This window comes from Nycticebus coucang, chromosome 3 (assembly GCF_027406575.1).
Source record: "Nycticebus coucang isolate mNycCou1 chromosome 3, mNycCou1.pri, whole genome shotgun sequence".
Taxonomy (NCBI): Eukaryota; Metazoa; Chordata; class Mammalia; order Primates; family Lorisidae; genus Nycticebus; species Nycticebus coucang.
In genome coordinates, this window is record NC_069782.1 from 33,994,118 (window position 1) to 34,007,616 (window position 13,499).

General features: G+C 33.6%; 1 protein-coding gene across 7 annotated transcripts in view; it reads left to right on the forward strand.

The window, feature by feature from the left end:
* Positions 1–13,499, forward strand: part of CEP290 (centrosomal protein 290) — a 108,021-nt gene that overhangs the window by 93,099 nt on the left and 1,423 nt on the right. For all 7 annotated transcript variants that reach the window (XM_053583689.1, XM_053583686.1, XM_053583687.1 and 4 more), the window contains 9 exons: positions 2,241–2,375; positions 3,766–3,852; positions 5,628–5,792; positions 6,567–6,689; positions 7,628–7,800; positions 8,737–8,878; positions 9,915–9,988; positions 10,570–10,664; positions 13,142–13,221. In XM_053583689.1, coding sequence (XP_053439664.1) covers positions 2,241–2,375; positions 3,766–3,852; positions 5,628–5,792; positions 6,567–6,689; positions 7,628–7,800; positions 8,737–8,878; positions 9,915–9,988; positions 10,570–10,664; positions 13,142–13,221 — 1,074 coding nt within the window. The remainder of the gene's footprint in view (positions 1–2,240; positions 2,376–3,765; positions 3,853–5,627; positions 5,793–6,566; positions 6,690–7,627; positions 7,801–8,736; positions 8,879–9,914; positions 9,989–10,569; positions 10,665–13,141; positions 13,222–13,499) is intronic.

The window sequence follows — 13,499 nt, forward strand, 5'->3', positions numbered from 1 at the left end:
TAGAATTTATTTTTCAGAAATTTGGAAAATTTCAAAAAATCTTTTCTGAGAATAGAAGGGAAATATTGAATCAAATGTCATTTATCTAATTATTACATCTATGAGCACAGAGTAGGTCTACAGAAAAAAAAGAAAAAATGCATCTGTATTTTCATGAAAAATATGTTAAAAAATATCCTCAGGTGAGACTTTCATAAGGTAGAATTACCCTCTAATGTGAAACTTGGTATATTTTTTATCTATCCATTATTGATACTCACAGGTGATTGGAGAGGAAGTTAGGGAGGCAGAAAAGCTCCAGCATTTCCATGTCTGAAGAAATTAATCTTCAGAAATAATCTTAAGGAGAGTCAACTAAGAGTTAATAATTTTTATAAATCCTGTTCTTAACCTATCTACTGCCTTCATTTATAAGATGCAAAAACTGACAACTTAAGTAGCAGAATTTGCTTAGTGTTAACCTAATTGTAGAGGAATTGGAATATATACTGGGTTGTCTGTATAAGTGAAAATTTAACTCCTATGCTTTAAAGGCATTAACAGAAGTGTCTATCTGTTTCCTGCGCATGTTCACAACATGTTCTCTCATACAAAAATCAGGGAGACACATATACCTGGACATTCTGCCAGTGTTATGTTCTACGCCTCAGGTCACAATATAATGTCTGTGTGAAATTTCTTTACTTGGCTCGGCACCCATATCACAGTGGTTACAGTGCCAGCCACATGCACCGAGGCTGGTGGGTTCAAGCCCAGCCAGGGCCAGTTAAACAACAATGACAACTGCAACAAAAAAATAGCCGGGTTTGAGGTTGCTATGAGCTGTGATGCCACAGCACTCTATCGAGGGCGACATAATGGATTCTTATGTCAAAAAGAAAGAAAGAAAGAAATTTCTTTACTTTTCTGTGGGTTATTTTATAATTACTTTTACTACATTTTACCTAAGAAAATATTTGTGTTTCTTTACTTTTTTCTTAACTTAAGGGTATATATATCAGAACTATAATGTAAAGTATTTAACCTACTGGTAATTCAAAAGATGTTATACAGCCATATTAATATGTAATAGTATTTAATATTCTATTTCAAGAACTATAATGTTGGTAAAGTTATTGTTTATAGCCCATTGAGCCATCGAGAGAAAGGATGAGGGAGAGAAAATTAAAATCATGCAGAGTAATTTTAGAAAATTATTTAATACGATGCTTTAGCAATCCTATAATGTAGATAGTATTCTACCCAATATATACAGACAAATAATCAAGCATAGTTTGCTCTTTCAAATAACATATAGTTTAGAATAAGAAGTAAAAATGAACATAAATAATAACCCCAGGTAGGATTCACATCAAGAGAAATGCAAATATTGTGTTAATGGATTTCAGAGGAGGGAGCAATTATGTTAGTGCAAGGAATAAGGAAAAGCTTTCTGAAGGAGTAAAAAATTGAGTGTAGTTTTTGTAGCCTAGCATATTGGTTTACTATGGCTGTCATAACAGAGTACTGCAGTTTTGGCAGGTTAGACAATACAAATTTATGGTCTCAGTCCTGGAAGCTGCAAGTCCAAAATCCAGATGTTAGCAGGGTTGGTTCCTTCTGAAGCCTGTGAGGGAAAGATCTTTCCTAAGCCTGTTCCCTTAGCTCATATATATATATCTACATTATATACACAGGCATCTTTTCCTGTCTGCTTATATCTTCTTTCTTCTATGCATATATCTCTATGTCTGATTGCCAAATTCTTCCTTTTGATAAGGAAACAAATTATATAGGATTAGGGTTCACCTAATGACCTCATTTTAAGCTGATTACTTCTGTAAAGACCCTATCTCCAAATAAGGTCATACTCTGAAGTACTGGGAATCATAACTTTAAAATACGAATTTGGTGATGGTGGGGAATGCAATTCAACCTTTACCAGATAATAATCGTGTTTTCTTTTAGACTAGCAAAACCATCATAAATTAGTTTAACCATTATGAGATTATACATGAAAGCATATGTATGGACATTATTTAGCCATGTTTGACTTTGCTTTCTATTTTAATCAGAAAAAACAAGATTATCTTTTATCATGGAAGTTTTATATTCCATTTTTGGCTTTCTCTAGAGTTCAATAATATTCTCATATTTGGGGGGAAAAGTTCCCTTTTGATAGAATGTTTTCTATCCATTATGTCTTTTGTGGTTTTTATTTATAAAACTTTAAAAATGTTACTAATATCATTTTTATAAAGACTTCAGGAATAGAGTCAGAAGATCATTGTCAAAGAGAACAGGAACTTCAGAGAGAAAACTTGAAGTTATCAACTGAAAATATTGAACTGAAATTTCAACTTGAACAAGCAAATAAAGATTTGCCAAGATTAAAGGTAAACTTTATTATAATTAGGAAATCTAATGCCTGTAACTTCAACCCCCTTAGTTAAATTTACTTATATTACCTTATGAAGAAAATAAGTAAAAAATGCATATTCATAAAATATCACATTAATAAAGTTTATTATTAATAAAGTTATTTGCCCATTTTTTATTTGTTGAGGTTCTACTTTATATCAAATACTCTTCTAGTTCCTGAGAAGCAGCAGTCAAAAAAAACCCTTCCACTCATAGAACTACATTCTAGTGGAGAAGGCTGCTAACAAACAAGTAACCAAGTTAGGTATATAGGATGTCGGCTGATGCCAGTGATAAGGAAGAAATAAAGCATGATTAAGGCGGAGGATGTGGGGAAGGAGAGGTATGATTTAAAATGGGGTAGTAAGGGAGGCTTCCTTAATAAGAGACATGAACAAACAACTATGGGGAGGATAAGGAAGTACTCCACACAGATGTTAGCAAGAGTCATAGGCAAGAGAAATACCAAGTTAAAATGTCCCCAGGTAGAAGGATACTTGGTATATTTCAGTAACAATTGTCACATTTTAAAATTATTGGGATAATTATTTATATTAGAAACTTTATTTATTCTGATATTAAGTTTCTTTTTTTTTTTTTTTTTTGTAGAGACAGAGTCTCACTTTATGGCCCTCGGTAGAGTGCCGTGGCATCACACGGCTCACAGCAACCTCCAACTCCTGGGCTTAAGCGATTCTCTTGGCTCAGCCTCCCGAGTAGCTGGGACTACAGGCGCCCGCCACAACTCCCAGCTATTTTTTGGTTGCAGTTCAGCCGGGGCCGAGTTTGAACCCACCACCCTTGGTATATGGGGCTGGTGCCTTACCAACTGAGCCACAGGCGCCGCCCCTGATATTAAGTTTTTTATCTTTAGTTTCCAAAATCTTACTTATGGGAATCTTTTGTTCTCTTGGCTAGCTAATTGTTTCAGCTTTATTTTCTATTGTGGAATATTAGCAGTCTGTTAATTCCAGTGTCATGATATAATGGAACTGTGTCCTGCTTCTCAGTCTGATTTTTTATACTGATAGAACCAGTGTTAAAAGATTCGTTGTCTTTTTTTCCTGTACAGCATGGATAAGGCTCTACAGGTATAATTTATGAAACAGTTAAAATCAAAGTTCTAAATTTATATTGTATACTAAGGCCATGATGTGGAAAGTATTTCTTGACATTTCATTTAGAAAATATTCTTACATTAGTTTAATATATATCTTAGTTCAAAATCTTCCTTGTTGATGTAGAGACCTAGTTTTTTACCTTGGCTATACAATTGAAGAGAGTGATAGTTCAAATGGATTTTCTGCCTTTCCATTTCAGTGATTATAGCCATGTTAAATTGTTATCTTTGTCTTTATCTTTTAGAATCAAGTAAGCGATTTAAAGGAAATGTATGAATTCCTTAAGAAAGAAAAAGCAGAAGTTGAAAGGAAACTTGGCCGAGTTAGAGGGGTAAGTATGTGAAAAGATGCAATACCTTTGTTTTGGTTTCAGAAGCAGTAAGTCAGAAATGGAAAGTTTAAATATAACATTAGTAATACGCCTTCACTAGTTACAACTTTTGTTCTGCTGCATCCATAGTGTAAAACATGATTAAGCTTTCTCTATGCCTCAGGTTAATATATTTCATAGACTTTGATACCTGACATGTTTATTCTTTCACTTGGACTACACATCATCTTTCTTTTCATTGCATGTCCCTCCACACCTTGAAAACATTTAACTTCCAGGAATCCTCCTGTTGATTGAGGTAATAGTTAACTATTCCATGGTTTAGTTCTACCATTTTATAATTATTGTTTTAAGATACCCACAGCAGCTTCTTGGTATGATGTTTTATAAATGTGTTGTCCATTTTCTTTTATATTCCTGTATTTTTCTTCCTGTGTTACTGTTAATTTCCTTTATATAATGAATAAATAAAAACTACTTCCAAGGTGAAGGCCAAAGATTTAAGCTCCTCTTATTTCATGTTGGTCAGTGGCACAAATGGAAGCAATAATAATGTACAAATTTATTCAGGTCATAATGTTAAATATATGATAGGTTCAGTGAAAATATTACAAATGTTATTAGGAATTTAGAAAAAATATCTTGCTGATGGAAACATTTGTTTCATAAATGAAAGTGTGTTAATCTTTTCTATCTAATTATGAAAATAATATACTAAAGTGATGTAAAAGTTTATATATCAGCGGTTTTATTGCACAGAATTAATACTAACTGAAATGCAAAAGAATTAAGCATGCTATTTTACTCAATTGTTGAAAACTTTTTTTTTTTTTTTTTTTTGCAGTTTTGGCCGTGGCTGGGTTTGAACCCACCACCTCTGGCATATGGGGCCGGCGCCCCACCCCTTTAAGCCACAGGCACCGCCCTGTTGAAAACTTTTTAAGTAATAAATAGTTAAACTTTTTAACTGCTGACCCAAACCTTTATGCAAGGTTTTTATTTCAGATGTCTGTCTTATTTATTTTATATGGAAACTGAATTTCTAAGCAATAGCTATTCTTAGAGAAAATTGCTTTTATTGTGCTACAATTAAAATTTTGTTACTCATTTGCTCCTTAAGGACACAATTTCTCTTTTGTGGTTTTGTTTCATAAAAAGAAAATCCCGGTGTACTGGAGAGAACACTAGCTTAATAGAATATTTAGTTTTATTTATTTTTATCAGACATCAAGGCCAGACTATTTAAGCTATTATTATCAGCTCCATGATTTTAGAAATATCACATTCTCTAAGTCTTGGTTTTCTTTTTTTTGAGACAGAACCTCAAGCTGTTGCCCTGGGTAGAGTGCCGTGGCATCACAGCTCACTGCAACCTGTAACTCCTGGGCTCAAGTGAGTCTCCTGTCTCAGCCTCCCAAGTAGCTGGGACCACAGGCTCCCACCACAACACCCAGCTATTTTTTGGTTGCAGCCATTATTGTTGTTTAGCAGGCCCAGGCTGGATTCGAACCCACCAGCTCAGGTGTATGTGGCTGGCACCTTAGCCGCTTGAGCCACAGGCGCTGAGCCAAGTCTTGGTTTTCTTGTATATAAAGTCAAAGTTATAATTCTTATATCACAGGGTTCTTTTAAGAATGTAACGAATTAACATACCTTTGATATCAAATACTTGAAATTATTAATGAGCATAATAATGAGCTTGTCTTATTGGTACTTTATATTATACTCTCTAAAATATTTGATTCAACTAAAACATTAACATGTTTTTTTCATAGTCTGGTAGAAGTGGAAAGACAATCCCAGAACTAGAAAAAACCATTGGCTTAATGAAAAAAGTAGTTGAAAAAGTCCAAAGAGAAAATGAACAGTTGAAAAAAGCATCCGGAATACTGACCAGTGAAAAAATGGCTAATATTGAGATGGAAAATGAAAAGTTGAAGGTAATTTTTTTAATGTGATCATTCATATGGAAATATTTTAGTTTTAATTTTTAGATAAATTTTAAAAGACTGTAAAAAGGGGCTTTAATAGATACAATATGTATTTTAAACATGCAGAAAAGCTTATAATAGACAAGGCTAGGCTTTATAGTATAGCTCCATTTGATCTTTATTATTTTAAGACTAGCGGTTCTCACTAGTAGCCTAAACTAATTACCTGTGTCTATTTTTAAAAATATTTGTATCCAAGACCCCATCCCTGAAATTAATTATTTATGACTGAGTCCTAATATGGGTGGTCTATTGAGGTTTTTGGTTCTTTGTTTTTTTTTTTAATTTTTTTTATTTTTACATATACATGTGTTTATTAGGTTTCCATTTTTTGCCTTCACAAAAGTAAAGAGGCTTAAAATTTAATAACAATAACAATGTTTAAGATAAGGACTAGAAACAAAAACCTCGTAAAGAATGAATGAACATAATTACATTCAGAAAAGAAATCTGAGAATTGCTGCATCGAAATATAAAGCCTCAATAATAATAATGCAAAGAAAGCAACATTCACATGGTTTTTTCTTAAGTCATCAAGTCATTCTGATATGTAATAAGGTTGGGAATTTTCTGTTCTAGATGACCAATGTTCAAAGGAAGATTTTTATTTTAATTAATCAAATATGGTCTCTAAAACTACTTTGAATTAAGTTTTAGGGGCTTTGAAGATCATATTTTGTTTTATTTCTTTGCTTCAATGACATGTAGTTTTTTAATTACTAGACTGAATTAGAAAAACTTAAAGGTCATCTTGGACGCCAGCTGAGCATGCACTATGAGTCTAAGACCAAAGGCACAGAAAAGATCGTTGCTGAAAATGAAAGGCTTCGTAAGGAACTTAAAAAAGTATGACTTTTATGACTGAAGTTTTAATTTTTTTATTTTAATTAATATCTGTTGGAAAAACTGCAAGTAGTTCCATGATATGAGTGTCTATTGAAAGTCAACATTAAGAGATTTAAGAATTGTGTCTCTATGTCTGCCATTATCACTTTCTTTTGCTGTGAAGGGGCATTGATAGTAAAAAATTAATATAGTTAGAGGCAGTATAATGTAGAAGCCTGGATTCAGTTTTTAGCTTTATTATTTATTAGCCATGGGAACTAAGACAACCTCTCTTTATCCCTTAATTTCTTCTTCTGTAAAACTGGAAATAATAAGTATGCCTGTCTCACAGAACTGCTGTGGGGTTTGAGTTAATGTTTGTGCACATGACTTACAACAGTGCCTAATATATAATAAGGAGCTATATACACTTTTTCATATTCAATAGCAAAATATATTCCTTGCTGCAAATGAGTTTTGTTATTTATATGGATGATCCTGTGAATAAATTGAAATTAATATTTTTAAACTAACTAGAATAGTATCTGAGTGTATCCTGAGGCCAGAGTGGTACTGTGCTTTGAATGTGGATGTTTAATAGTGGAAATAATCTGTTACTTACACATAGTGTAGGCTTATAGCTAAGTCTGATAAGTCAAAACAGGTCTTGGGAAGTCAACCAAAGCATCTTTTAAAGTATAAAGACACAGTTTATCCTGTTATTGTAAAACTATTATAAAGGAAAAAAATGACAAATTTTAAGTAACCACTAGAGTAAAAGACTTGTAAATATATTTCTCTGACTTCATTTACTGTTGTTCTAATTTCTATTACTGAATTTTGATTAGTAGTTAGAACTCCACATTCTTGTTTTCCAATTTGTCTTGATAATTTTGAATACATTGCATCTGTGAGAACAATACTGTTTTGCCATAATACTAATTAGTTTTTAATGGTAGGAAATTGAAGCTGCAGAGAAATTACGGATAGCCAAGAATAATTTAGAGATACTAAATGAGAAGATGACAGTTCAGCTAGAAGAGACTGGCAAGAGATTACAGTTTGCAGAAAGTAGAGGTCCACAGCTCGAAGGTGCTGACAGCAAAAGCTGGAAATCAATTGTTGTTACAAGGTAGGAAAAGACAGTTTAAGACTTATACAAAGTTTAATAGTTCTAATTCTGGCACAGTGTGATGGTATGGTGTTAGGGAGTGTTCTTCTCTTGGACACCATTTCTTGGACTCATCCAGCAACTCTAGTAGTTGATTTCTTGGCCATTTTTTATTTTCCTTCTGCAATGAAATATGGACTCAGAATTTTGAGTTACTTTGAAATCTGTGTATTCAGCAGATATTTCCTTAGTACCTGATATTGCCAGACTCTTTTCTTCGTGTTGGATGTTATTTGTAAAAGCCCCGGTTGGCCTAGGTTCCTTCAGAGAATCAAGTAGCTCCCATGGTTTAGAAAGATATAATTTTTACTGTGAACTTAAGTAAATTATATCCCTTCTGTGGGCTCAGTTTTGTTTTTATTCTGTAGAAATTAAAAAATTTCCTTGACCTTCCTTTCTAAAAGGGCTCTGTGAGGCTGCAAAAGAGATTGTTAGTTTTAAAAGGGTTTATAAGGTTTACAAATGGTTGGTAGGCATGATGAAAATATTTATCCGTAATTGAAGATGACTTTGCATTTCAGATCATTTATGTGTTTTTAATTTGAGAATTGTATGAGTAACAGCATAGAGCAGGCCTTGTTTAAGGCCTTCAATTTTGAAGACATAAGCCCAAGTGTAACCTCTTGAAAAGGAGAAGGCTCATTCTCATCCTTACCCCCAAATTTCCTAAATCCATCAAAAAAGAAAAATTACTAAATTCTAAAGCTGGGATTATGCACTTGGTTCAATAAAGCAGTTTAGAAATCTGTCTATCTCTCAAGACCCATGACACAGGTCTTGCTTATTCTCAAGTCTGAGTAAAATAGATATTTTTAGTGCAATAATTTGAATTGACTTTTAAATCACTAAGAGAAATCATTTGCAATGTCTGTACTATTTTTTTCTTTGTACTTTTAGAATGTATGAAACGAAGTTGAAAGAATTAGAAGCTGACATTGCCAAAAAAAATCAAAGCATTACTGACCTTAAACAACTTGTGAGAGAAGCAACAGAGAGAGAACAAAAAGTTAAGAAACACACCGAAGACCTTGAACAACAGGCATGTAATGTAATTTTTCCTTTAAGTAATAAAATAATGCAGTATATCTCAAGATGCTCCTTGCATTGTCTTATGGAGATAAAAATACTTTTAACCAATTCCTTTCCTTGAAGGCCCATCTAACTGAACAGCCTCACCATTTCACCTATTTAAGTCAAAAACTTTGGATCATCATTGAGTTTATTCTTTTTCTCATTCCCCACAACTTTTTCATCATTACTTCATATCAGCTGTATTTTCAACCTATGTCCTAAGTCTGACCACTTCTCAGTATCTCCGTCACTATTAATCTTATCCAAGCTATTCTTTTACCCAAATGATTGTAGCAATGCCCTAATTTGTCTCTCGGCTTCCACTCTTGCATTTATCTTCACACCACTGCCAAATAATCCTTTAAAGCATAATCATAGCAGTCTCATCCTCAGAATCTTCCAGTGGTCCTCTTATCACCCTAAAATAAAAAAACTTCACAGCCTGTAAGGCTATGCATGGTTTGGCACCTAGTTTTCTTTTCAGTCCTTTGAACAAACCAAACTCATTAAGCTTCGAGTCCTTGCACTTTTCCCCTTTATTCAGACTACTATTCATGCAAGTATTCTCATAGCTCACTCCCACATGTCTTATCTCTGATTAAGTGAGGCTCCTCAGAGATCTTTCCCAACCCTACACCACTTCCCATCATTCTTTGTCCTCTTACCCTGGGTTATTTTTCTTGATAGCCTATCCTACTGCTGGCACTTTTATATCACATCACATCACATCACATAGTTTGTCTTCCCCCACTATAAACGTAAGAACCATGACAGCAGGGACTTGGCCTATTTTATCCACTGCTGTATCCTCTGTGCTCAGGACAATGCTTGGCATGTAATAGTCACTTAATTGTTGAATGAATGGTGAATAAAACATAGAAACATACTTATGTGCTTTTGAAAACCCAATTTTTAATATTATGCTTCCTTAAAAAGTGTTTATTTATAAAAATCTCGTATTTCTATGTCAAACTTTATCTTCTCACTTTTCATTATACCCAAAGATTGAGATTCTCAAACACATTCCTGAAGGTGCTGAGACAGAGCAAGGCCTTAAACGGGAGATTCAAGTTCTTAGGTACATCATGGGTTTATGTGATTATTTTGTTGCGTCTTCTTTAAAAAAAAAAAAAAAAATGATTGTTTATATAACCAGGTTTGCTGGAGCTAGGATTTTCTAACTTGCTGCCTAACAGGTACATTAGATTCTTATTTCATCGTACGCTAATCACTTTAACTTTTACATATTACATACTAGAAAAGAAGAGTAAACCTAGTCTAATCTAGGTTTCATGTTTGTAATTTAAACTTTTCTAACAGCATAGGATGAATTAAACCTTAGTTTCCCAGTGACAAATACTAATGAAAGAAAGAACAAGTAATTTTTTACTTCCAGGGGTCTCTGTAATGTACTTTCATTAGGCTCCTCTTACAACAAAACTATCCTTGAAAATCACAGGTCAGATATTAAGAAGAACATGAAGACTTTGATGCCATGCTTTCTCTTTGAGAAGGGTGACATTACAGCGTTGAGAGTCGTTTATTTTGTCATGTTCTGATTACTGTACATCACTAGTTCGTAAGAAATGCCCACATATTTTGTACAACATTGTCTGTTGGCTTGTTATATTTTTCTTAACACATTATCATTTGATCTAGGTTAGCTAATAGTCAGCTGGATAAAGAAAAAACGGAGTTAATCCATCAGATAGAAGCTTACAAGGACCAAAGTGGACCTGAAAGCATCAAACCTGGTAATGTAGATCATAAAATATGTTGGCTACCCCACATATTTGAACTCAGGATTGCTTTTCCTTGGTTCAGATTTCTTATCATTCTCTCTACAAAATCAAATCCTTGATATGAAGCTTTGCAGCTGTGGTCTATCCATGTGCTATGAAAATAGTCCCATTTATCTTTTGAGATATCTCTATTACAGTAGCAAGCACCTAAGTGTTTTTCTCGAGTGTTCCATCTGGGTTATTATATAATTTAATCATATTATGGTGCTCTGCAGTGAATATTATGTCTGTTGATTTCAGTTTTTAAGTATAGGCCAGTCTTATATGTTCCTCTGGACATATTCTTCTAAATGTTATTGTTATTAATTTAAAGCCTATAAAGAAATAAACACTGCCTATTTTTCTTTATTCCTTTTACAAAGTAAAAAGAATGTCTTTCTATCCCTTCCATCTCCTTCAAGAGAAGTATCATCATGCCTTTTCCTGTGTGCATACACACATTGTATACATATATCACACACCTATGTACATACATAGAGTCGTATATATATGTATGTATATACAGTGTACTTTTGATCTTCATTAATAAGGATTCTTTACTTGTGGATGTGCCTACTCACTAAAACATAGTTTTTAACACCTAATCAACACCCATGGCAGTTTTGTGGACATTGGCAGAGCAGAAGTTTTAAATATCCAATGGCATGTTCTCAGCAGAGGTCTAACAAGGCAATGCTCAGCATTCTCGTTTTCATAGAGATGACTAGAAGATGGAGACAGGGAACAGGACAACAAAGTTTAAGAAGCTTATTTCTTAGCCGGGCGTTGTGGCAGGCGCCTGTAGTCCCAGCTACTTGGGAGGCTGAGGCAAGAGAATCGCTTAAGCCCAGGAGCTGGAGGTTGCTGTGAGCTGTGTGAGGCCACGGCACTCTACCGAGGGCAGTACAGTGAGACTCTGTCTCTACAAAAAAAAAAAAAGAAGCTTATTTCTGGGACACTCTTGAGAGAATAAACACTTCTGGATCTTGTTTTCCCTTTTCTTAAATAAGGAAAATACAATCTACCATGAAGGGTAATGAGTAATTTCTAGGGTTTAAGGTAATCTATGTGAGGTGTGTGTGTGCATAGTTCCCCTCAGAACAATGGTTTATATTCACTAATTAAAAAGTATTTGTACTGACTTTATAGAACAAAACCGTGAATATAGAATAGACTTTACGGTATATTATGTATACAGATATATTTTCTTGGAGAGCGATATAAAATTGGTTTCATACTATACATATTTATAGCTTATTTAACTGTGTATTATGGACATTTTTTGAGGTCTATCAATCTGTCTCATTCTTTTAATAATACTGTAGTGTATTATTGCATACATACCACATTGAACCATTTATCTTTTGATGGACATTTCCTTTAAATTTCTTGCTTTTATAGAATAATACTATGATGAATCTTTTAACCTAGTCATATTATTTGTTTGCTGAAAACACCAAATTCTGCTCCCAAGGATTGTATCAATTTATAAGGTATCTGAACAGTCTTGAGTGTTTCATATAGCTTTTACAATATCCTACTATATAGTCCTGTTGGTAGTTTTATTGAAGTCATCGCGTATGAGTAGTCCTGGATACTATGCTAGTACATAGAGAACACATAGGTTAGATTATGAGCAGTCTGTTTTATTAATACAAGGCTACAGATGGGTACTGGTGTCTCCATTTTACATGTGATAAACAGAGTCAAGAGGTTAAGTAACCTGTCCCCAGGGTCACAACAGCTAAGATGTAGCAGCTGTTAAGATTTAAAACCTGAATCTATGAAATTCCAAAGCTCCTTACCATTCTCAGCCTTTAACCACTATGCTATGCCTTTTGATAACTAAAAAAATACATACATAAATCTCTCTCAACATGTTTGTTATAGCAGCCAGCTTGGTCTACAGTAGACTAGACACAGTATCAAAGGCCTGTTAATGCTGTTAACATTAGGCAAGTTCTCTAATCTTTCAAAACTTCATTTTCCTTCAGGAGTTTCTAAGCTCTCATACTCCTTATTTTCCATGTGAAGGAGATCGAGGTACCTGTCAATACATATTTCAAAGACTGTTAAGGCTTAAAATCAAACCAGAACTGTTTTGGAGATTCTAAATTATTGTTTAAATTTAAGTGGACATTAAAGTATCTTTTGGAAGATGTGATACATAGTATGTGTACAAAAATTTTTCCATATAAAAAAATAACCGGAGTCTACACTTCTAATACCTGTCACGTCTCTTCTCTTTTTGCTTGCTATGGAATTATAATGCTTGGTGGTGGTAGCATACAGTATTCACATTGTGGAAAGTGTTTTAGCAATAAAATGCCATATTGCCCAGGCTCTAGGTTTCGTTAAGTTTTCAGCTTATTCTCCACAACAAATACTTTATCTTAAATTTACTCAGAGTGGGGAAAAAAATGTGTCTAATTTTCATAACCTTTTGGCAGATGCTGATCAACTAAAGGAAAAAGTAAAAGATCTAGAAAAACAGCTCAAAATGTCAGATCTAGAAAAGCAGCATTTGAAGGTAATTAAATATTTAATTCTATCTAATTTTAGCACTATTTGTGAAAACAGCTGTTGAAAACAATTTCCAGGATCACTGTCTTTAAATATGTATCCTTAAAACTCCTGTAATTACTTCTTATACTATTTGACCTAGGTATTGCAATCAGTATTAAATAAGAGCTAACAAAAAATTCAGACGAAATAAACAAAGGATTAAACAGTAAATTTATTTTTTTTAATTGTAACAAATATAGCCCATTATTTTAATCTTTTCTTAAATTTTTTTTGGGGGGGGGT